Raw genomic sequence first — 26696 nt, 5'->3', positions numbered from 1 at the left:
TATTACGTATTGCTCGGTAGTCATTACTAATAAATTTATTTTTTGATACATGTGAAAAGTCCATTGATACTCTCTAGCGGTCGAAATCTGTGTATTGTGGTGAATTAGTGTTTTATTGTGCTACTTGGATATCATTAATATCTTGTCTATTTATTTTAGCTAAATGACAGCCTCCCAGTGATGGTGTGGTTTCACGGAGGTGGATTCATTGGTGGATCTTCTTCGTACGAAAACTTTGCACCTGATTATTTCCTCGAACAAGGCGTCATTTACGTGGCATTTAACTATCGATTGGGTGTATTTGGATTTCTTAGGTAATAATAATAACATCACGTAACTACATTTGATTGAATATTTAGACAAAAAAACCTTGAGCACAGTGTCACAGGCAAAGTCTGCCTCATGGCTTTTTATTTTATCTAGGTCAAATTTGATTTTTGCGTTAATGTTTATTTTAAAATAGATTAAAATGATATGTGAGTGGTCAGTAAGTTTATTTCGAGCCCAGAAACATGTTTTTTGAGTTTTTAAAACAATATTTAAAAAAAAAAAAAAATTTTTGTAAAATTTTTGAAAAAAAATTCTTTTAATTTTTAGTTAAAATACAATATCTTCTATAATAATACAGCACAGATAGTATATTAAATTTAAAAAAAAGAAACCCAAAAAGATCCAAAGTAGTTCTCAAATTTATAAAAGTATTTTTTAATCTTCAAAAGTAAATTTATCTGGGTTATTTTGGGAATATACCTTTAAATTTTGAAACCAAATTTTATGTTATTTTTAATCTAAACCAAAGCATAAACTATTGTCGAAATCAATGGTATGTCAATAATTAAAAAAGTTTTTATAATGAAAAAATAAAAAAAATTGTTTTATATATATTTTAAAATATGGAGTTTTACAATGGTTGGTCATCTTAAAATGAAATATGTATTTAACAGTATTTTAACTTTAGTTCTTAACAAATTATTCTAATAATAATTATAAAGTGTAAGTTCAATTTGCTTTTAAAACAAATTAGATATTTTTTAACAAATGAGCTTCATACATTGTGATATTATGGACAAGCATAAAAAAATAAGCACAAAAACTGAGAAATATATCATGATCAAAATGGCACTACAGGGTCCGCAATAAAAGTCGGGCATCCAGTCTTTGAATAAAAAACTTTGGGAAATTCGTTTTAAGTGCAAAACCTAAAGTATAATATAATAAAAAAAAATTCAGGAAAATATTTTAACTTCTATAGGGTGGCTCCAAAGTGTGAGTGGATCGGAAGGATTTTTTAAATAGTTAAATAAAAAAAAATTTGTTTTTATTTTTTTCCTTTCAGGATCACTTTATGTAATCCTAGATATAATTTAATAGTATTTTGTAATTTCAGAGAGTTATTAATAAATAAATAAAAAAAAAATATATATTTTTTCTCAACCTTTCTTAAAAAAATATTACAAATACAAGAACTGGCATGAAATCGTAACTATGTTTATGTAATCATAATATTAAATAAAAGAAAAAAAAAAAAAAAAATTTCCTAAAATATAAAATATTTTTTTCTTTCTTCTACGAGCGGCCACTGATTTTTATATAATATTATAATTTCAGCACAAATGATTCTACTGCATCTGGAAATTGGGGCTTAAAAGATCAAGTGTTGGCACTCCAATGGACAAAAGAAATATTAAATATTTGGTGGAGACCCAAAATAACAATTTTTGACAAAGTGCAGGAGCGGCTTCTGTATCCTACATGCTACAAGCTCCACAAACTAAAGGTATTTCCAAATTAAACCGGACAACAGCCAAATTGTCTTAAATAATAATTTTTGCACTCTTCTTAGAGATGCTTCAGAAACAGTTCGTAAAAGGATTGGAAAAAATATTGCATAGTGATTCTAAAAATATAAAGTATATATTTTCCCTTATTATATATTTTTTAAACTACAATTAAGTTTCTAATTTCATTGTATTGTTAAGTTTTTAATTTTTTATTTTCTTATTCAGCACCCCAAAATTAGCTATGAAATTTACTTTTTTACAAGATACCAACAAAACTAAAATTTGTTAGTGTTATTTATTCAAGATATCTTAAAAATAATGAGTATTTTCTAGGACTATACAGAGCAGCCATTATGCAGAGTGGACATAGTTTATGCCTATGGTCATTAACAAGAAATGCTAGAAATACCGCATTTCAGCTGGGACTATTACTTGGTGTATCGGCATCCGATTCTGATGAACTGATTAGTCAGTTAAGAGATGTGGATGCTTCGAAATTACAAGGTGCTCAATCAAATTTAACACTTACGGTATGAATGAATTTCATATTAAAAAAATTTCAGTAAATTGTACAGTTTGATCCAATAATAAGAGACATATTGTAATTTAGGAACCATTTATGATAAAACTTATGAAAAATATTTATATAGTTCATATCAAATAAACTTTTAATCACGTGATTAAGCTTGGCCGGCACAGCGTTGTCCACTTTTACATATTTCTTATATAAACAATTAGAAAATTTAACAAAAAATAGCATTTTTACTTTTGTGTTGTTACAATTTTTTGTTAATAAGATTTACCTATAAATATTGTATTCTTTAAGGTATATCTTTCAGAATTCCTAAGCTACATCAGATGTTCTTTATTACTAATCCATCCTGTAAATTCGGCTTGCTAAATGCATGTTTAAAATTTCTAGAAAATCGTATTGGAAACAGTCTTGGCTGGTCTTGCATTTGGTCCAGTAACTGAGCTAGAATCAAATGATTCTGTAGTAACAGGCAAATCTCATGAACAAATATCTAACGGAACATTTCAACAGGTTCCTATACTGATGGGTTTTAATTCCAAAGAGGCCGTTTTGCTAGACAATTTCGTAGGTATGTAGACAATAAAATATCTAAATAAACATATGAATGATGAATGAATAATGAAAAATGTATTTTTGTAGACTTTGCCAGACAAATGTATTATATTTATGATATAGCCGCTTATAGAATAGCACCTTATGATTTAACCACCAGTATAACAGACAGATATTTTGTTGGACAAATAAAAATCTTTATAGCTATAACAGCAGCTTAACAAATTACCCAGAAGCATTTACTAACGTAAGTTTGTTACACATTAATATAATATATTAATTAGTCTTATCTAGTCTTTATCTAACTTGTGTGCGTGTAAACCCGTCTATTGAAAGAATTGAGAAGATACGCAACCTAATAGGCAAATCTGTGACAAGGCTGATTTCATTTCCCCTTACGCCTCAAGTGCTGTACGGTAAGGCCACTACTCGTTCTGCAGCCAACGCATAAAACACCTCATATTCTCTAATCTGGCGACATGTCAAAAACGGTGTGGAACTAAAATACTTAATGATCAACAGTGTTGCCATATTAAAATGTGTAGTATCTGCAATACGTCTGACGAAAATATCTTTAGATGATAAACTGTTTTATGTATTAATAATGTATTCGTGTTAAACATAGAATAAAAAAATGTAAAATTTCTTTCATGGTACTGAGCATTTCGTATGATCGAAAAAAGTCGTTTAGTTGGCTTGGAAATGACAAAACTATTGACATTTACCATAATATTTTACATATGAAATAACAGCGATCTTTACTTCCAAGCTAACTCTGTCGCAGTTCTTTGTTTAATCGATTAATTAATTTAATAACATTAATTTAATAAATATTAATATTAAAATAAAGATTAATATTAATTAATATTACATTAATAAGTTTAAATTATTTTATAACAGAAAATCCGTCATTTTATGGTTGTGTTCCTCAAGGATCGGTCCTTGGCCCAACCTTTGGAACATTCTGTATAATAGTTTGCTAGAGACCCGCATCCCAGATGGAATTACACTCGTTGGTTTTGTAGACATCGCCATGGTTGTAACAGCTAGTAGTAAGGAATCCTTGATGAATTTGGCCGACACCGGACTAATGCGAGTAACAAAGTGGATGAGGAGGCAAAACCTTCAACTTGCATCTCATAAAAGTGAAGCAGTTCTACTAACAACTAAATAGGGAAAAATAGCTAGACTATATTTTAATGTAGAGCAAACAATAGTTAATCGAAGTAGTGCCATTAAGTATCTTGGTGTATGGCTGGACTCAAAACTGACGTTCGGAGTACCTATTGCTAAAGCTGTTGTTAAAGCGCAGAAGACGATATTGGCATTGACTAGTCTCATGTCGAATATCAGGGGTCCCAAACCCTCCAATAGACGTATTCTGGCAAGTGTGGTACATTCGCAATTACTGTTTGCAGCACCGGCATGGCATACTGTAACAGAGAATAAAAAACAACTGCAAAAACTTATAAGTGTGCAGAGAACAATATACATCAGAGTTTGCTCTGCATACAGAACAATATCTGGTGAAGGTGCTTGCGTTGTAGCTGGAATTCCTTCAATAGAGTTCCTAATAAAAGAAAGACATGCAACTTACTGTGGGTTGCCAAGGCAAGAAGCCCGAAATAAAATGATTACTGAGTGGCAAAGATGACGCAGAACATACTTTATTTGAATGCCTTACATGGGATTAAATTTAGAAGTCAATTTTTGCAAGATACAAAAAAAGTGTTGAACATAGGAAATGTAGCAAATAGCTTAGTTGACGGGGAAAATGCCTGGGACAAAGTTACAATGATTATAAGATATATTATTGAAAATGAAGAGAAGAAGTCCCAGAAAATCCGTATTATTAATGTATTGTACCCAAAATCCGTAAACCTACGGATTAATCTGTAATTCTGATAACACTGTCTCCTGCAATTATCTTCTCTGGCGACTTAAAGCAGAACTACGGTACAGTTTTCTTTATCCGCTGCACTGTCAACATGCAGCGGCGCAGAGCTAAACTAAATCTCGGACAGCCTAACGGTAACGCCAGCTATATCTCGGACAGATTTTGTGCCACGAAATCGCCCATAAGGTTGCGCATCTTCTTATGTCTTCAGTTAAAGTTATTTTGTCTTACCGGGTTTTGTATTGTTACCTGTTCAGTTTTAATTTAAAAATAGATACAGTTTTTATTAGATTACTTAAAATCGGCTTGTCCAAAATTGTTCAGATTTGGTATGTGTATTCAACACACACCTTTTAAAACCTACTTAGAACTTTACTGTAAAATTGTGTGGCCAATATCTGGACAGTTGGTCAGTTTCTTATTGTCTGGATGTAATAACCCGGTATGTAATACACAATAAAATAAATTATAGCGCTTTTAGATTTTTTCAATTGACCAATTTAATAGACCAATTAGGGAGGCAGTACAGCAATTTCTTAATTACGTTAAAGTTTACTTTTATGAATTTTCCTACGAGGGCGAATTAGGATATCCAGACAGACAATATCCAGGCAAAGGTAAATTAGCCAAAACTATTAAAATGACTATATAAATGTATAAAAAGAAATTATTATGTTATAGGTGTTGGACATGCAGAAGACCTACATTACTTTTTTGTTTCGAATAATTCTGCCACGGATGATGATCTTGAAGTGAGAAGAAAATTGGTGTTAATGTGGACAAATTTTGCCAAATATCTGTAAGTCACATCCAAATGAATTATGTAAATTAGTCTTTTAGGTTAAATTGTCTACCTTTTGATCAATTTTAACTCGGTATCTTGAAATTTGGTATCTGGGAGATTTTCTGGCAAATGTATATTTTTACTCAGTAGTTTTATACAGGTAGGGGCTAAATAGTTATAGTCTTCAAAACCAGTTAAAATATGTAAGTGGCGGCCTCTCCTACAAGTAGAGTCATATTGACATCAAAATCCAAATTTCTCATGTCAAAAACTTCTAGATACCACTTTCATCCGACGTTGTTTCCAGAAATTATTTGGAAAAAATCGAAATAAAAATGAAACTAAGCATTTTATCACATACATTTATACGAACTTCCGGAATAGAGTGCGAACCACCCTGTATATTATTCTTATTTGCCCTTTTGAGGGCTGTAATTTCTTCAGGAAGCATTTTAAGGCATATGTTCATAGGCACTTTTGTTTTATTTTTATCCGTAGAATCTGCCACCGAAGTTAGATACAGTATTCTTTTGACGCTCTGTATATACTATGTATTACTTATAAAACTGGTTCTTAACAACTATTTCTATTAATATTGGCTTTAAAATGATGTTTTGTTGACATGTTTAATTTGTTTCAGAAATCCAACACCCGATGAATCAGTGGATAAACTAGATGGCGTAGTTTGGCCAGCAAACAGCCCAGACACCAATATTACTCAAGGAATCCAATATTTAGATATCAACAAACTATTATCTGCAAGATTGAATCCAGATCAAAGCAACTGGAACTTTTATAAAGAATTTTATGACGAATATGGAATGCCGCCATACGATACGTACTAATGTAAATATTTAATTTTAATATATATTTATTTTAAAAAATACCTACCCTTTATATTTTATTGAATCTACTATTACCATGAATTTATTATACTTTTAGGTATTATCGTGACATATAATCAAGTAATAATGATAAAGAGTAAAATGTTAATTTATTGTAAATCTTTTTAATTAAAAAAATTAAAAGTAAATTACTTTTAAAAGATACCACTTCAAGTTTTGTATTTCTTGAGTATCGATGTCAAATGTCAACAAAAGAAGATATCAGAGAGCAAAGTGGCATGGCGTCTCGAAAGTGGCTCACCCCTATAACTTTAAAAAATATATAATTAGTTAATTTTAAGGGAATTTCATAAATGAACGGTTTACTACACGTATGGGAAAAGTGATTCCATTATTTCCCTCGATTTTTGACCGATATCTACCGCACTCTACACAACCAACTATTTTACAGTCTATTTCGATAAATCGCAATAGTGTCACTGTTAATTTAAGTTCTGCCACAAATAGTAAAATAAATAATAAATAACATAAAATAAGCTTAGTAAAGACTGACAAATCCACAAAACTTCACAACGTCAACGTCTTTTGAATCGTCAAACAGAACTGTCAAGGATCCCTACCCTAGAATCCTCTTTCCGTCGATCTTGCATGCATACATGAGAAGCATTATATATATTTATATTATATTAAAGTTTATTACTAGACCAATTTATACAGATCATTTGAAAAAAAAAATAATTTTCAATATTTGTAAGGCTTAAGGTTAATAAAAATGGGTTTTCAGGGGATAAATAAAATGTGTTTAAACGAAAAGAGAACTATTAATATATTTATTTATCTCTCATATTTTTTATTGCATTGACAGTTTAGTACGTAGTGTAATAAGAGTCATTACCGTACGTATCATATACAGCACCGTAATACTCCCAATCACTTTGAAATGGATTAGATTCTAAAGTTAGTGTGTCGTTGATGTTTAAGTAGTAGACAGTATCAGTTGCGTTAGTTTCTGCAGTATTTGCTATCCAAGTCACATTTTCAAGTACCCCATAATTGTCGAATGATAGTGGATCTCTAAAATATGATAACTCATTATTAATATTTAGCTACATAGTGTTTTTTGTAAAAAAAACACTAATTTTATTTTTTTTTTCTATGTCTCAAAAGTGCTCTCAAAAGTGCTTCAAACCCCTATAACTTTTTCATTTTTTCAGATAAAGAAACGAGATTTGGTATGTTAGTATATAACATAAATTAGGATTTATTGACGTATTCAATTGTTTTTGGTCACTTCCTGTTTCACCGGAAATTATGACAACTTTTGATTTTTAAATGGCATCCTCATTTTTAATCAAGAAGCCTTGGAAAATAGATTTGATTGTCTAATGTTTTTCGTGTCTTGTCTGGCCGGTTAAAAGATGCTCAAATCGTATTTTTAATCTTATCTCATTTTTTTCAAATGAAACAAGGGTGGCTCATTTACATATTTAGAAAAAGCATTTTTTTACGAATAATTTGGTACCACACACTTGGTATTTCGAGTCAAATTGTCGTTATGAACCGCATGTTACAATTTCAAATAAACCATAATATGCAAAAATGTTAAAAGTTGATTTTCGATATGTCAGTCTATTCAAAATGCCATTTTCTATCATATGAAGTAAAAAAAATACCGAGGATGCCATGTAAAAATCATAAGTTGTAGTCATTTCCGGTGAAACAGGAAGTGACCGAAAAGAATTGAGGGGCTTAGAATAAAAGATATATAAGTGACTTTTTGTTCTAAATGGACTTAAGTACAGATTTAGATACTTTAGATACCAATTTATTTAGTATAAAAGAAAATTAACTAAATTCAATATTCTACTACTTAGTACCACCTTTGGTACCACTGTTTAACCCATTTTTACCAATTTACTTAATTCCATTTTATACCAAATAAATTGGTACCTAAAGTATCTAAATCTGCATTTAGAAAAAAGTCACTTGTAGGTATCCCTTTTATTCTAAGCGCCTCAATTGAATACGGCAATCAATCCTAATTTATGTCATATAAGTACTAACATACCAATCCTGTTTTTTTATCCGAAAAAATAAAAAAGTTATAGTTATAGTTATAGAGGTGAGCTACTTTTGAGACCGGTATAATAAACTATTTGTATACAGTCTTATTTATGTACCCTGTTTTAGCAAAATTCGTCCATAACGATACTAGTCTTTGTCGTGTTAGTTCATCGTCATCATCTGCCTCTGCACCAGTATAAAATAGATAATTAAGTTCTTCACTGTGAGCAACACCTGAAAAACGGACAAAATAATATCATTAATCTAGAATCTATAATAAACTGAAATACATAAATTCCTATATTTTTGATATATAAGAAATTTGTGACTTGTTGCCATGACTTTCTTTGTTTTACTGATCATTATTTCAGTAAGGATAGTAAATAGGTAAGCAAAACTCATTATGTTCTGTACTCACTAGGACCATTATTATATTACAGAGCATTGTGATCTCAAAATATATTGACAATCACAAAACAAGAGAAAAGTTAAACAAAACTAGAAGAAAGAGACTTTCTCATGTAGCAAGAAACGTAAATGATTTGATACAGAAAGTATTTGAAACTTTTAATTTCTTATTCAACAAATCTTAATAATAAAAAAAACAATAATTCATACCAGCGTAATCGCGGTCAGATTCTCCTAACTCTCCTTCGTATGAAAATTCATAATAATAAACATCACCATACTGAGACATTAAATTCACTGTTTCTCGAATCGGTCTAATAAACTGGTCGACATTGACGAACTGAAAATTGAAAAATGGTATATTGTTTTATTAGAAGTAAAAATTATGCTTTTTGTGGCGAGGCTGTACATTTGACATTACAGGTGAGATACAAAAGTCATTTTTACTCCGAATAGAACATGCTATTTTTTTCATAGTTAGCAAAACATACATCAAAAGTATTGTGGGGTTTTCGTGTAGTTTCTTTACATAAATAATTTTCTTTTTTGCAAGAAAAATATTTAAATGAATCTGGTACTTACTGTAATAAGATTTGTAGCCTGCAAACTAATAAGACCTATTCCAAAATAATGGAGTCTAATTTCAGTTCCAACCACTGTTCGCGTATCGTCGTTCTCTGTTAAATCGTATGGTGCAAATCTCGATAATTGAAGATCATATTCGAGCAGAATCAATGCCGCTATAGCTAAAATTGTATTATTACATTTAGTTCGTGTTCACACAATAATCATGCAAATACAACAGAAAATTACAGAAATTTACTATGAAGCACCATATACTTTATTCGACAATTATTCGAATTAATAAAAGATTAAGTGAACATGTTCTGCAGTTATTCACAAGTAATCGGACTGCAATAGACTAAAATTTAAAGAAGCTGTTTTTATTCAGAATATTGTTAATACTTCTAGCCATCCCAGCATTGATGTACGAAAAGCTTGAAAATCTTCTTGATGAGATGCATTTTATTTGGCCGTAAGTTCTGAGGAACTTTTTCTGGTATCTTAGACCGTTGGAGGATTTCCATTCCAGGTTACAGATGGAGTCTTCCAGGTTTTTCAGTTCCGCTTTTACTTGGTTTCCGCTTGGAAAACAGAACGGTTCTGGTCCAGTTAGTAGAGTGTTTGCTCTTTTTCTAGCTAGATCATTTGCTTTTTCATTGCCTTCTATCCCTTGGTGAACGGGCACCCAAAGTAGGAAGACTTAATTTTTTTTGTCTAATTTGTTCAGGTTCTCTAGGCATTCTTTGACCAGCTTCGAATAGATGGTTACCAAGTTGATTGCTTTTAGTGCTGCTTGACTATCGGATAAGATTACCATTTCCTGTTTTCGATAGTCCTTATCTAAGATAAATTGTACGCATCTTTCAATAGCGTAGATTTCTGCCTGAAGGATGCTGAGGTAGGTACTGATTGGTTCGGAGTATTTAGTTTCTAGTGCAAATACTCCTATCCCTGTTCATGCTTTGGTTTTCGAAGCATCCATATACCACGTTATAGTATGGTCTTTTACATGCTGAGCAAACGTTTCCCTTTTTCAATCCTTTTTATTGCTCAATACTACAATGAGATGTTTCTCACAGTTGTAAATTTTTGGTATGTCATCCACTGGGAGTTGGAGAAGTGGAATTTTCTTTTTGAGGGTGTTCCAAACCCCTGACCTAAAAATTATCTCTGTACTGTTTCCGTCAATAGACAAGGGTATCAGGGCTTCTAGCATCAGGCAAGAAATGCAGAACACATTCTATGTCAGTACAATAGTCAGCAAATGTGCGGTTCTTTGTACTAGACAATGATAATTACTTAACAAAAATTTAAATTTCAAAATATTCAATTTCCAAGTTTAGGTTCTTAAATTCTCATGGGCTCTTTCACAAAAAATAAAATACCCAATTCAAGGACAAAATCTGAAATAGAAGACTATTTTCAGTATATTTATCCAAAAAAAATAGTTCCATGACATTGAATATTTTTTTATAGGCCCTCAAAATTGCTTTAATTTCAAATAATTTTAAAGTGCCAATTGATGACGTATGAAAAATACGCCCAATCACATTGCAGAACCGTGCTCGTGCGCCAGCCACCAACTGGCAACATTGCGATTTGATTTGACCAGCACCACCTCAACTTAAGGCCAATCAACATGATATGGGCAAGGCAAATATGGCGGCGAAGGCAGCGCATTATTAAATTGTTTACCTTTAACCTGAAAAGCCGGTAGTGGTTTCTCGTTACGATTGCATACTAGAAATAATTAATTATCTCTAGTTTGTTGTGCTTCTGCAACACGTTTGTTTAGTTCTTAGTGTTCAGTGCATAATATGATCAGAAAATTGTGATAAAATAACAGTGTAATAAAAATCTAAACCAAACATTCCACATAGGGAACTTCAAACTTTTGTGCTTGTCGTACTTCTCTATTATTAATTATTTTAAGGTAAGAACTAGAAGTATTTATCAAGATATTACACCTAAATGAGTAAAAAGCCTTCGCTGCCAGTCTGCATAGTACTTTATAATGATTACTTACAATAATCAAAAGATAGGTATTAAAGGGTATGTATTAACATTTTATTATAGCATGCCTTTTACATGCTCTGTTCCAAATTGTTACGGGAATTATAGAGGGGATCCCAAGGTTTCTGCTTTTATATTCCCCAAAAATTACGAGCTTCGTAAAAAATGGTTGACAGCTATTAAAAAAGATAATTTCACTCCTACTAGTAGTTCTCGGGGAAGAAGTGCATTAAATATGCCTCAAAAAAGCCAAAGGCCAAAGCCTCTGTTACCCTAGTCAGGATGTAGTTATGGCTACTGGTTACACTTACCTCACTATAAGTAAAATATTGGAAAAATAATCAAGCTTTTTACATCATAAAAATCACAGAAAGATATTGACAACATTGACATTTGAAAATATAAATGGCCTGGATGTAAGTCTTTTTTTAGGTCACAATTGCCCCTCACATACGTCAGAATTTATTATTAAATCCATCTTGTTCAGAATATCCAATATTTTATTGAAGAACTATGCAAAAAAAGGAATGACGTCTTTACCACAAAGACAATGCCCTATGGAAAGGGAAAGAGTAAAGAAAACTAAGCTACGCGTAAGTTTTACTTACGAACCCCCAAAAAGGTATTTAGTTTTTTTTTCTATATAAAATCTTGAAACACATATTATATTTTTTATTTATCCTCACCTATATTATAGTTTAAATTTATTCCCATTTGTGTAATGCTGCAAAACATAGAAAAAATATTCCATATTTTTTGACCCAAGCCAGTGTAGTTTATAATTCCAAGAGCATTTACCAAGGCTTTTACTAAGACAAGTAACTTTCTATACTGTCCATAATAGTATATATTTATCAAACGTTCAGAGTAAATTCTAAACTATGGTAGGTAAGTGTTTGCAATTGAATATTTAGTTTATATTGCTATTTTCTCTCATATATATTTCTGGCTATTTCTTTTTCCGATGATTTTGAACACCCTATATATGCTACCTCAAGTTTGAATATTTTAACACTACTTGTTTTCTGAGAAAGCAGACCTTTTTATAAAAAGTAACTAACTGATATTTTCATAAAAGTAATAATACAAAAAATTCCATACTTTTGTGGAGAACTTTAGACTCCCTGTATATTAATAAATTAGTGAAATATTACGTAATTTAACCCGACATTTGTGTGAAAAATGTCTATTTGGAAATAAAACAGGTTTTAAAATACGCGCCAAATAAAGCACTTCTATCTCCGCCATATTGGAAAAGGTTGAATGGCTTTGTGTGGAGGTGGTGGTGGGTCAGCATGGTGGCTCGGCCGCGGCGGTGTTGCCGCTTTTCAACATGCCAGGTGTGACGTATTAAAAATAAAGTGCGGATGTTTATTCTGGGCTTTTTTGTTTTTATTTATTTTCTTAAGAACGACTTCAAATTTTTCGAAAGTGAGATAGCAGAAAATTCTAGAATTAATTGCTTTATTCAATTATGCTAATTCCAAAATATAGTGAAAGAGCTCATTCGGTCTAAAACCAATCATTCTAGTGGACAATTAATACAACAACTCACCAACATATTTTGCATATCCTCCTGCTTCGTTTGAATTAAACCCGATAAGTGTAGAAACACTGTTGTAATCTCCAGATTCCAGTATTTCATAACTTCGATCTGTAACAACTGCTTCTGAAGAGTCCGGTTCCTCAACCGGTCCAAAAGGTAAACCTGCCAGTATATCACCAAGTGCATACGTCTAAAATATTTAGGCAGATATAGATATAGATCAACACTTCTAAGCATAGAATAACACAAACTAAGTAATTAACAAATATATATTTGATATCAATTAAACTTTTAGTTACGTTATCGAGGGCGTGATTTTTAAATTCAATGTTGCCAATCATGGACATATTCGGCGCCGGGCTGACTAACTGGAATTTAAATTTCCCGCTGGGAATTCAGGTGGTAGCTCTGCGGTAAAAATGTCAAGTTGCCACATTTATTTATTTATTTCCTGACATTGTCATTCGTTTTGACACTTAGTTTTGTATTACGAGTTTTTGGTTTAAATAAACAGTGTTGTGATACTTAAATCGAATTATCGATAATTTAATAGCCGTAAAAAACTCATCGCAACTTTATCAGGGTATGTTGAACAGAAAAGCGCTAGTAATGGCCCTTTATGTCCCTTAGGTGCTGTTAAGAAGGTAAGTTTTGTTGATGTAAATAATAACTCTTCTTATATTTATAGTTAATTAATTATTGTTTTCTAAAATACTTCGATTAAAAGAAAATATGTAAAAGTGGGCAACGCTGTGCCGGTCAAGCTTAATCACGTAAATAAAAGTTTATTTGATATGAACTATATGTGATTAATTAGAGCGATCACAAACTTACGAAAAGGTATTTCGATAATGTCGCTTTAACTTCCGATATATTATTGGCGTCCAATTTTTTTTTACTTGTTAGATTAACATTGAGTCAAAAAAATTATCAATTATTAGCATTATTAAAATGTATATTTCCAATAATAATAATAATTTAATATGGATATTTAGTAACAAAAATAGATATAGGCTATATGTTTTAAAAACCTTAAGCTTGTTAAATATGAAATTATATCTGGGAAACATCGGATTTTACATTTAATAGCACCATTTTATAAAAAGATAAAAGTGACTACGCTAAAGTGGCATTTATTTGACAAATATTAACATAAATAACAATAAAGCGATGAAAACATAAAGAAATACAATATTTTGTTTTTTTCCAAATATATGATGAGGTATTAGTAGCTTTCTGTTTTCAAAACGTCATTATATTGGACATAGTATTTCAAAAAAATTGTCATAATTGTTAGAATATTGCGGCACCTTGTATAAATATAACTCACCGCTATTGTCACTGTGTTTTCAGCTACTTTCAATTTTTTATAATTTATTTCTCGCAATGAGTCCAATAATGTCTGAGAATCATTTGCACTGACCCCAACTTGGGAGCCAACGTCAAAAGCTTTACTTTCTGCGTCCCGTGTTAGAGCCCAAAGACATAAACTGGAAGCGCTTTCCATAATAGCTCTGGTAAATAAACCTAAAACGATTGTATATTAAAACATGATTGTTATAGACGAATCTTTAGAACAGGGTATTTCCATTTAAATCAATTATGTAGATATTAATTAATTATAGATTATTAATTTAAATTTTTAGTATGCTACCAATCACAAGAGGCGCTTTATTTACTTTCATTTCTTAATATGACAGATAAAGTTCTAAAAGGGGATATTTTGTGATGTCAATGGAAAGTTTACCAGATTGTAAAACATATAAAATATATTTTTAGTTTTTCTAAACTCAGGGAATACCTTCAGTTTGGTTTGTGTTAATCATATACGATACCGATGCAGCTCCAGCACTTTGACCGAATATCGTAATATTTTCTGGATTTCCACCAAAATATTCTATATTATCCTTAACCCACTTTAAAGCTAAGATTTGATCTTTCAGTCCCCAATTTCCTGGTATGACATCATCCTCGGTACTAATAAAATCATAACATAAATTTTTCGTTCGATTATCGTTTGTATAAATTAGACTTATTATTGCTAAGATAAGGTGTGTGTAATTACCTTAAAAATCCAAATACTCCTAACCTATAATTGAACGACACAAAAACAACATCATTATCAAGAAAATAATCGGGTTGTCCTGAGGAATTTGATGAACCCGTGGAGAAAGCACCTCCGTAGAACCAAACCATTACCGGTAAACTTGAATTGAGCTAAAAATTCAATATGCACTATTTTTATTTCCGTAATTTCAAAATATTATTCTTTCCAGTTTCAAAATGCTTGATTCAATGCTGGGTTTTTTACCCCAAATGGGCATTAAAATATTTTACGATCTCTATAATTTAATTTAGAAAAATACTACTGAATGTTTCATGTGAACAGGCTCGCGATTCGGTTCTAGGCCGAACGATGCCGCGTAAAAAGCATACGATATCGCAAATCCGTCTAGTAAATAACATCTGTGATTTCAAATTTTAACTGCCTTAACTCCTCTTATAAACAGCAGACGATATCACGAAATTTGTTGATTGGTTGTTCGTAATCAGCATTCATGATCACAAAATTTCCAAGTGCAAGATGCCTACCAAAAAATATAGTACTAAATATTATTTTGCAAAAAATTAATTTGTCCCTAAACGACGAGTATATAAGTTAGAAAATAATGAAATTATTGGAACACTTTTCCTTAAAAAGGAAGAATTTGAGGTAAGGTACAGAAATTGACCACAGTAATTACTCAAAGCAAATTAACTTAAAAAAAATCAGATTATCAATTAAAACCAAAAAATTAAAGCTAAAATGAATAAAGTTACAGAATGTTTTAAATTTTCAGAAAATTTTACCAAATGTTTAGAGAATAACCAGCTGTACTTAAAAAATACACTTTGTGTAGTTTCTTTGCAGGTAATTTGACTTGAAGATTGTAACTTAATTCCTTCTTGATATTAATTTTTTATAGTTACAAGTACATATCTTTTTTTAAGAACAGTTAGGTATTAGAGATTTACATTAAGTTCTATGGAAAATATATTATATCTTTATTTGGTTTAAGTAATTTACATATGTACGTATGTAAGTTGGATGAAAATAAAATATGTCATTTGTGAATCTAAACTCATCGGTAAAAGTCTTGCATCCCCTTACTATTTTAAAAAAAATTACACTTCAAACTAATTTTTCGTGGAAATCAATAGATGCTAAAGTTATGTAAAAAATAACACAAAAAAGGGAAAACTTTTACCAAGTTTAATAATATATTTTGCCAAAATACAAAAAAATGCAAATTCCGTAAAGAAAAATGTTTGACAAATAATAGAAAATAAATAAATAAATAATAAATTCTGACAAAATTAAGGTTATTAATATAAACTATTGCCTCCTCGATTTGTTATGAGTGCATCAAGTCGTCGGGGCATCCCCACTATAAGGTTGTTTATCGTTTCTTGAGGTAAGTTATGCCATTCCTCTTGAGCGGCAATGATCAACTCCTGATCATTTCTTGGTGGGTTATTTCCGCGAATCTTCTACAGCTTCGGTGATGTACTTCCAGATATTTTCAATAGGATTCATGTCGAGGGAAAGTGGAGGTCAGTCCAGACGATTTCCCCTTTATTTAATGATTCCTGGACCATCCTAGCTCTGTGAGGACGAGCGTTATCATCCATGAAAATAAAATTATTGCCGATTTCTTCTCGCAGTGGATAAATTATTGGTCTGATTACAGTTTCCACATACAAATGGGCGTTCATCACCCCAGGAATATGAATGAGCTATGTTCGCCTATTGTACATGATGCCACCCCAGATTATTCAAGCGATGCTGCCTCCCTGCCTCCCTCCACACTCGCTGGCGATAGTCATCACTGATCAAACCTATCCTGGTACCGTCAGTGAAAATGTCGTTTCTTCACTGAGGTAATAACCAGTTCTGGTGTTCTCTAGCCCACTGTAGCCTCCTTTGTCTATGGTGTAAAGTTAATAGATGGACTTGCAGTGGACGTCTACGCCGCAATCCGGCATTAGAAAGTCGCCTAGAAATGGTTCGGCTTGATATCACTCGGTGGTAAGTTTGTTGAAACTGAGATCGTAGCTCTCGAATTGGAACTGACCGATTTCTTCTGGAAAATTGAGCCAAGTAGCGATCCTGTCGTTCCAGCGTTACCCTTGTTCGGCCCAACCTAGGACGAGATCTTACATTTCCGGTGTCCATATACCGTTGTATAATTTGGCTTACAGTACTTCGCACTAAATTTAAAAGATCAGAGATCAGAGCTGAGACCTTCTTCGGGCCCTATCGAAGGCAGAAATTTTGTGGCCTGGCATTTTTGTCGCCTTTCACAACACTTACTACAAGATTGAACTTGAACTGAGAAACAAAATTTGACCGCAAATAGCAAAACCATACACATTCCATCGATAAGGTTTTCTTTCATTGCTTTTATGACCTATTTTTTGTAGGCACATATTAAGGTATTTGTACACATAGCCACACCAATATGCTATGCAAAGAAATAAATTTATCTGTGGGGTGCAAGACTTTTGCCGATGAGTGTATGTTCTGTTGATTTCTCGACACACGATTTTAGGTTTTACTTTATAGTCCTTGGGAGTAGCAAGGTACAGCTTGCCATCCTAGAGCAGTCGTAGAGTCAAACTCCACAGGAAAAACCTCACTGCATCAATTGAGGCGCTTCTGGACCTTCCGCTTCTTCACTAGTGATCAAGGCGAAGGCAAGAATAAGACTCTATCCATAACAAACTGCGATGTCTCTGAGAAATACGACAGACACAAGACACTTAAAGATGGCGAATTCGATTGGGGAACTCTACTCCAAATGAGATAGGACCAGATGACCCCTCTTTATCAATATCACAAAATATTCAGGGTGAATAAAATGGATCGAGGAATATGGACAGATAAAACATTCCTTTAGGACGAACTAACCTGGTATCAGATAAAGGAAATGAATTTAGATTGGAATGCCCGTCATATAATAATTGAAATTTTTACGAATCAACAGCACGTCAACGTGTATTTTTTCGTACGATCACCAAAGTTAAGCAGCAATATGCGTGGTTGTTATTGGAAGGGGTGGCCCTTTAAAAAAAACCTTTTTTATTTTTAGGTAGTTTAATTTGTGTTGACAAACAAAATTTGCGATTCTGAATGCTGATTACGAGCAACCCATTAATAAATTTCGTGATATCGTCTGGTGTTTATAAGAGGTATTAATGCAGTTAAAATTTGGAATCACGGATACTATTTACCAGACGAATTTGCGATATCGTATGCTGTTTACGCGATATCGTTCGGCCTAGAACCTAATCGCGATCATGGACGTCGTTTACAAATATGCGGCCGACAACGGTCCACTATTGCTAATATACAAAATTATTTATTACTGCATCTAATTCATTCGTCTAGATAAACTAGACCATTACAATTACTTACATCTGTTGTGTATACGTCAATATACAGGCAATCTTCTGATCCAATAACATTGGATTCCGTGGCTATTATCACAATATCTGCGTCCATCTGAGTGCATTTATCATTTTGTCCTGTGGCGTTCAGCACATCAGACCAAGCATCATTTTTAACTGGAGCCTATATAACAAACAACTTTTTTATAACTTTATTTTGGCATTTCTACTTAAGTGTATCATTAGTAATTCTTCAGTGTAGTTCTCTTTAGCTAGATAATACTATATGATCGAGAAAAAACAGCATCCAGTTGGCTTGGAAATGAACATCGATGACATTCCCTATATAAATTTACATACAAAATGACAGCGATCTCCGTTTTATAGTTATCGCTGACGTTTTTTTATCGATCATATATATAACTTCAAGTGTATCAAATAAATATATTAAATATACAAAAAATAACGTACAAGTGCGTACAAGCTTTACCAATTAAACTTTTCGTTGCGTAATTGAAGGCGCGATTTTTAAATGCATTGTTGCCAACCATGATGGGGCGCCGCGCCGGGCTGTGTGAACTGGAATTTAAATTTACCGCTGGGCATTCTGGTGGGAGCTCTGCTGTAAGAAAATGTTGCCACATTTATTTATTTATTTCCTGACATTGTCATTAATTTTTCGACACTTTAGTTTTGTATTACGATTTTGTGGTTTAAATAAATTGTGTTGTGATACTTTAAGCTTTAAAATTTTCACTAGCAGACCTTGCAGTCGAACATTGTTCTTTTTAGAACCTCTTATGTAAAGTGTACAAGAAGAGCTTAATAGCCGTAAAAAACTCATCGCAACTTTATTAGAATATTTTGAACGGGAAAGTTGTAGTAATGGCCTTTATATCCTTTAAGTGCTGTTTAGGAGGTGGGTTTGGTTGATGTAAATAATAAGAACTTATATATTCATAATTAATTCATTTTTGTTTCCTAAAATATTTTGATTAAAAGAAAATTTGCAAAAGTAGGCAACGCTTTACCGGTCAAGCTTAATCACGTGACTAAAAGTTTATTTGATATGAATTATAACACTCAATCGATACACAAATTATTTTAATACTTGAAGAACTGGTAAAGTAAACAAAAGTAAACTCAACAAAAGAAAAGACGAATTTGACATATGATATCTATAAAATGACAAAAATACAATCTACTTTAAAATTAAAATGGCAGACCACAACTGTCAATGTCATATTTTTTTCTCGTTAGACACTCTATAGTTTAGTATTTTACATCTTACTGTAATTTTGCACATACTAAACAAGTAATTATACTTATCAGTAATAATAGTACAAAGATAATGTATTATTATTTTCAGCCGTAAATATAAATATTGTGCGAATTTTAAACAACAATCTAAAAGAAAGACAATAAGAGAGATATTTAATTAATTCAAAAACAAACATTTTATATAATTTTCGTAGACATATTTGTGTTATCTCGACAAGCGTCAAAACGTTTATCGGCAATTATTTCACAAATTCATTGAAATTAAAATGAGACATTTATTTTTATAATTTAGGTTTAGTTTTAATAGTAATACCATAATAAGCCTATTAATTACCATCCCGTGATTTTTTAAACATAGATCAAATAATACCCGACGATCTTTTGCACGTTTTATTAATCCTTAAGTAAATATTCCTATAATTCAATAAATCTTTGTAGACACTCAGACAGACAAAATTTTATTTGTGTGAAATTCAAAACTTAGTTTTTGAAAAGAAAGGATTTTCTACATGTAGGTACAGCTTATGATAGATAAATTAGCTTTAGGATCAAAAAGGCGGTGATTTTGACACCTAAGAAAATTATAATTAATTAATTATAAATCTCTCATAAAAAATATCTATCTCTCAAAATGTTTCTCGTTTATTTTCAATGACCAAAGAATACAAGGACATGTAACGTTCATATACGGACTGCAGCAGAATTTGTTACATTAGACGCTGTAGCGTGACTTCTTTGAATACTCCCAAATATATGTCATGTCAACTTGACGCAATAATGAATAAAGAGACAATCAGCAAACTGCCAACCGTCGTATCCCCAGCACCCCTTCACCCATGCCATCCCTCATAAAATACCACAGATGCCATCATTTTGGAGCCTACGGATGAGTCATCATCTCGTCAACAGCGAAAATTTTAGCGATTTTTAATACGATAATTTGTTGTCTGTAGTGAACTTTGTATAAAGTTTATTATAATGGGAACGTATTCAGCTTTCAAGTGCGTGTCAAAGTTGTGTCAAAGCCGCAACGATAAGAAAGAGCCAGGAGTTGCATTTTATAAGTAAATAAACAGTCCACTCCACCTTTTTGGCGTTTTCTTATTGAATTTGGTAATTATTTTTCTGATACTATATGTATTTGATATGTGCTATACATTGTTAACATTTTAATACGTTTTTTTTTGGCATTAATTAGTATGATACCACCGCCTACACCATAGGCGTAGTCAAAACATTTATCAAAAATAGAAATATCCCTTCAAGCAGTCAAGTTAAGAAAAATATATGGCCACGGCACTGTTTGGTGCCATGTGTGCCATAACAATTTGGTCTCGGTTGTTATATGTCCTTGTATTCTTTAGTCATTGCTTATTTTAGTCAGTTTTACTGTAACAATCTGACTGGACAATTCAGTGAAACTGAACGAATAATAAACGTTGATTGAGATAGTTGATTTAGGCAGATCGAATATATCGATTTTCGTTAACTTATAACCCAAATTTCAACTTTATGATATCCAATGGTTATTCAAAATCATTATTTTGTCAATTTTATACATATTTTATTTTTGAAGTGAAACTTTTTTAGGCGCTATAGGAGTAAAAATTAAAGGCCCTGACACACGAGAGGCGTCAGGAAAAGTTGTAACGATGGGACGTTATACTGCAATGGAGCGTCGTAACTCGGGCCCTATGATGTTAACTAGGGAGCTAAAACTCGGAGTGTACACGAAGCTCAAAGAGCCCCATCTTTTTATGATATTTTGACAACGTTTTGTGTACTATGAAACTTCATCATCAATAAATCAAATAAAAAAATCGTCCGATTTAAATGAAATTTGGTATGTCGATAGATTGGACCTTTGGATTGGACCAAGACCAACTTGACCGTGTACGACACGTGCCACTATGAGAGTTAGTTGTCGTTTTGACGTCAAAAGTTGATGTCATCCGATCGCGACCAAATTTGGTGGGTAGCTATGTGAGCGACGGAATTGCAAAGTTGGATACAACGTTTTGTTTACATCTTCATCAGGATAGGACTAACGATTTGATATTAAAGAAAAATGTGGGCCAATTTTGGCATAATTAGGAATGGGTTACAGGATGACGCACTTGACGTTTCGAACCGATGACTCTAAATAGCATGGCATCTTAAAGGAAACAAACAAGATCAAAAGCATATTAATCTGTTGCTGAAATGAAGAACCTAAGAACCATAATGGGGAAGACTAGAAGAGACAGAATTAGAAGAGCAAATATCAGACAACAATGTGGACGTACAGGACGTAGTGAGATGGGGTAGGCAAAGAAAAACAATGGTTCGTACACGAAAAACGCATGGAAGAAAACAGGCTACCAACCACGCATAGGTCTTGAAGGGAAACCAATGTGTAAGAGACAGTCGGGAAGACCTCCAAAAAGATGGAAAGACAGTTGGCAGTCTATCTCCCAAGAACTCCTACAGAGGCAACCATAAAATTAACAGATCGAAAGATCTCCAATAACTAAAAGAAGAAGAAGCCTCTAAATCAGGGTTTCTTTAAGTGTGGTCCACGGACCCCTTAGGTGTCCATAGCATGTGTATCAGGGGTCCGCGGTCCGCATTACGCCAATTAACTGTAAACATATTTATTAAGAAAAGAAATAGTGTAGGGCGGCGAATTCAGTAGGTAATTACTAAACAGTACGCAACGCGCGTAAGGATAAAAAAAAACAAGTTGAAGCTGTTCGCTTATCAAACGATGTTATCCATTCTAGAATTGTTGAAATGTCATCAAATGTTTTACAAGTTGTTGAAAAATTAATTGCTTCACCGTTTCCATTCAGCATTCAATTGGATGAAAGCACCGGTGTGCCACAATGTAGCCAACTCTTGGTATTTGTCCGTTACGTACAACAAGACACACGTAGTATTAAAGAAGAGTTTCTTTTTTGCAATTCACTTTTGGAGACTATAAGAGCTTCAGATGTTTTTGGAATGACAAAAAGGTTTTTCAACCAACAAAATTTATAGACTAGAAGACTAAACTTGATAGTATCTGCACCGATGCTTGGTAATACCCGCAATGCTTGGTATCCCGCAATGCTTAGTTTCGCGGCTTAGGTCAAGAAAGATATCCTTCATGTCATAATAACTCATTGTGTCTTACATCAGCATGCCTTGGCTTCACGGACTTTATTTACATTTCTGAAGGAAGTTATGTCCACATATGTCAAAATAATTAACTTCATCAGAGCAAGAGCCTTAAACCACCGCGGCACCGCCTGTTTAAAAGACTTTGTCAAGAAATGGGGTCAGAACATGAAGTACTGCTTTACTACACAGAAGTTCGTTGGCTGTCGAGGAGACAGGTCTTAAAGCGATTGTTTAAGTTGAGAACAGAAAGTGTTACTTTTTCTTAAAGATAAAGGAAATTCACTGTCTGAATATCTTGAGAGCGAATATTTTGTACTGGTGCTAGCGTATTTGGCAGATATATTTACTCAAAAGGTTTCATATGTAAACTGCCACTTTGGACATGGAGGGTGGAATCTGGTAAATTTTCCGATGTTTGAGGAGTTAATAGCACAAGGTGACGGCAACACGATATCCAAAGTCTAAGCATTTGGATACATTGCAAGCTTCTTTTGAAGGCTACTTAACTTCAAAAAAATGAAACGTGGGTGTGGGGTCCATTTATAATCGACACGGATAATATCAGCGATGAAGATCTCATTAAAGATGACTTAATTGACATGAGATCAAAAGAAATTTTGAAAGCTGAATTTCATGCAATAGATCTTGAGTTTTGGCGTTCTTTAAGTCAAGCTTACCCTCTTCTTGTCAAGCGAGCTATTCGTTCTGATAACATTTGCTACTACGTACCTTTGCCCCGAGGCAGGGTTCTCGGTTCTGATCTCAATAAAAACAAAAAGTCGCAACCGATTGAACGTCGCAGATGATATGCGCCTTGCCTTGTCGAAGATGACCCCTACAATTTAACGGTCTCATTGAGGCTAAACTAAATTTTGTTGGTTCCTTCTCACTAATTTACTAGTGTACGTGTAATAAATCTACTAATAAACGTTTTCTTTTTATGTAAATAAGGCTTTTTTTTTGCTCTATTATTTCTGATAGGGGTCCGTGGAATGGTACAAATTGCGAAAGTGGTTCGTGACTGCAAAAAGTTTAAGAAACCCTGCTCTAAATGGAAGAAATCATCAACATTTTTCTTAATTATGGGTCGATTGGTACCAAACTCGGCAAGTGGATTACTTACCTTGGAGTCCTCAGACGGACAGACGGTTATTTTAATACAAATTTTGTGAAAGCGAATCAAATGATTTATTAATTTTTAATTTATTACTTTTTCACAATTTAAAACTACACTTTTTCAAGATTGTCCTTCAAATCCTTCAATTTAATAGCTGTTAGTAAGAAGTTTCAACACACAAAACCAGATCACTGTGTAGCGATTAAAGGAAAATTATTCAGTGTAGACTATAGTTTTTGCAGAAAGCCGGATTTACTTAAGTTATCTTACACTTTAGAATAATATTTGCTTTTTTGGAATAATACTTGCTAAACAAAACTAATCATACTAAAATACGCTATATTTCTTTACAAGGTAGCCCAAAACAAGACTTAAGTATAATTTTCAAATTATTTGGCTAAACTGATAAAGGCTAAATAAACAACTTACTGCAAATCTTAGATCTCCTACTGGTGGCTGTGCATATGGTATACCTTTATAGGCATAATATGTTTTATTTTCACCAATGGTTTGATTTTCTATACCTCTTACTTGACCATCAGGTATAGTCACAATAGGACTATAGTCCTAAAACAGAACAACTTAATGTTATCGTTAAAGTGTTTCGTTGGCTTTATACATGAGCTAGATAGTTAACAAATTATTTAAATGTCTGGATATATTGGTGGGATATTAAACAAAGCCGGAAATCACTTTTTCACATAAAAAAGGTTTTCCGTCAAAACATTTACACCGGGTGCGTCTCAAATGTGGCTCACCCCTATAACTTTTTATTTTTCAGAGAGAAAAAATCGAAATTTGGTATGTTGGTATATGACAAATTAAGATAAATTGTCATATTCAATTGTTTTCGTTTACTTCTTGTTTCACCGGAATGACTTCAACTTTGATTTTTAAATGGCACCCTCGGTATTTTTGTTACTTTATTCGATGAAAATGACGTGAATAGAATGATATATCATATGTCAACTTTTGACATTTTTGCATATAGTTTATTTAGAGGAGTAGCAACATGCCATTCATAAAATGCTTCTTCCAAATATTATAATATGCTAATGAGCCGCCATCGTTCCATTTGAAAAAATTGAAATATGATTAAAATACGATTTGGGCATCTTTGCTCGACCAGACAAGACACACTAAAAACATTAGACGATAAATCTATTTTTCCAAAGGCTGCTTGATGATTAAAAATTAGCATTTTAATATAGCCATGGCACCTATAGATTGAAATTTAAAATACAATTTTGTTTTAAACGAAAATGTTAAAGTTAACATATGATATGTCATTCTATTCAGAGTGTCATTTTGTATCGAATAAAGTAAAAAAAAACAAAGTGTGCCATTTAAACATCAAAAGTTGTAGTCATTTCCAGTGAAACAGAGGAAGTGGTCAAAAACAATTGAATACGTCAATCAATCTAATTTATGTCCTAATACTAACATACCAAATCTCGTTTTTTATCTGAAAAAATAAAAAAAAGTTAAGGGTGAACCACTTTTGGGAAACACCCAGTATACGAAGCTGGTTGAGCTTCTCCGGATTGATCTATAATTATCCAAAAACTTTATAAATGATTAACTCACTATGCAAGAAACGTATTGGAAAACGTAAACAACACTAAATACTAAAATACAGCTCCAGAAAAGACGCATTTTGAAAATTGGATCTTACACTACTTTTGATCTAAAGAAAGGCCTACACAAAATAAATTTATAGGCATTCTTCTATATTATCTATATGGATGTTTCATATATGTGTCAATATTTGTTAGTCTACCGATTTACTTAGTTCGTATTTGGATATTTAAGACACTAGTAATAAAAGTATTTGTACTATACAATAGAGACAATAAAATTATGAACGGAACATTTTTTCCTATTAGTTGTAAACTAAATATTCCATACAAAAGCTAATTTACATATAGGGTGTAAATAAATACTTTCCAAAAAAATGGTGGTGACTGTACTAGTTCATCAATATCGTAGTCTAAAATGTTGTCCGTGTCTACTACATTTTTTAACAAATAAAATATGCCTAAAAATATTCCTAAAACATTATTTTTTGATTAGAACCATGCCTCCTTAGCATTTTGTGCTGACTCAACACATACCTAGTTAATTTTAAGAGCGAAATGAACTTACCACAAACAATTTGCAATTTTTCAACTATCATTAGTTTATGATGTTATTTTAATATCACGCTGGCTTTTATGACTATTGTCGTAAGGTCATATCGACACTGATTAGAACTCTATATATTAAAATTTAAAAAAAAACGTTGAAAAGTAACGACACAGGCTTGGTTTTAATAAATATTAGTAACATTAACAGAACTAAGGTGTGCAAAAATAAATGTAATAACTAAGTGTCCAAACAAATAAAAAACTCGTAAAATACTCTAATACTTTGTATTGCCTCCCCCGGCTGTTATAACTTTATGTCAGTTCATACTGTTAATGAGGCCGTAAATATATTGCGTTATGTTTTCCCATTCTTCTCTTCTTTTCTCTTCTTTTCTCTTCTCTTCGACACTAAGAACCATATTCAATCGTACACAACACTAATCACCAAAACTACCTGGTCATTATGAAGGATAACATCAAAAAGTAACGATAATTGAAAAAATTGCAAAATGTTGGTGGCTAATTCATTTTGCTCTTAAAAATTAACCTTAACAAAATATTCAGGAGATACAGTTCTGACCGAAAAATAATGTTTTAGGACAATTTGCTGAC

The 26696-nt window shown here is 32.4% G+C and overlaps 1 protein-coding gene and 1 pseudogene across 1 annotated transcript; one reads left to right on the top strand and one right to left on the bottom strand.

Annotated features, from left to right (window-relative positions):
- The first annotated feature begins 159 nt into the window (after positions 1–159).
- On the top strand, positions 160–6401 carry LOC115889249 (annotated as a pseudogene).
- Positions 6402–7195: 794 nt separating this feature from the next.
- LOC115889256 (venom carboxylesterase-6-like) lies at positions 7196–25645 on the bottom strand. Its single transcript, XM_030909201.1, has 11 exons — positions 25546–25645; positions 24388–24525; positions 18448–18603; positions 15055–15206; positions 14791–14966; positions 14320–14516; positions 12999–13179; positions 9449–9612; positions 9077–9206; positions 8575–8692; positions 7196–7468 (listed from the first exon to the last, which is right to left on the bottom strand). Exons 1-11 carry the CDS (start codon positions 25612–25614, stop codon positions 7261–7263), a joined length of 1689 nt encoding a protein of 562 aa, XP_030765061.1. The 5' UTR covers positions 25615–25645; the 3' UTR covers positions 7196–7260.
- Positions 25646–26696: the final 1051 nt, after the last annotated feature.

Source organism: Sitophilus oryzae, unplaced genomic scaffold, assembly GCF_002938485.1.
Source record: "Sitophilus oryzae breed Bouriz unplaced genomic scaffold, Soryzae_2.0 scaffold_812_pilon_pilon, whole genome shotgun sequence".
Lineage (NCBI taxonomy): Eukaryota > Metazoa > Arthropoda > Insecta > Coleoptera > Curculionidae > Sitophilus > Sitophilus oryzae.
Note: the sequence above shows the minus strand (reverse complement) of the source record. Positions and strands in the feature narration are given on the sequence as shown.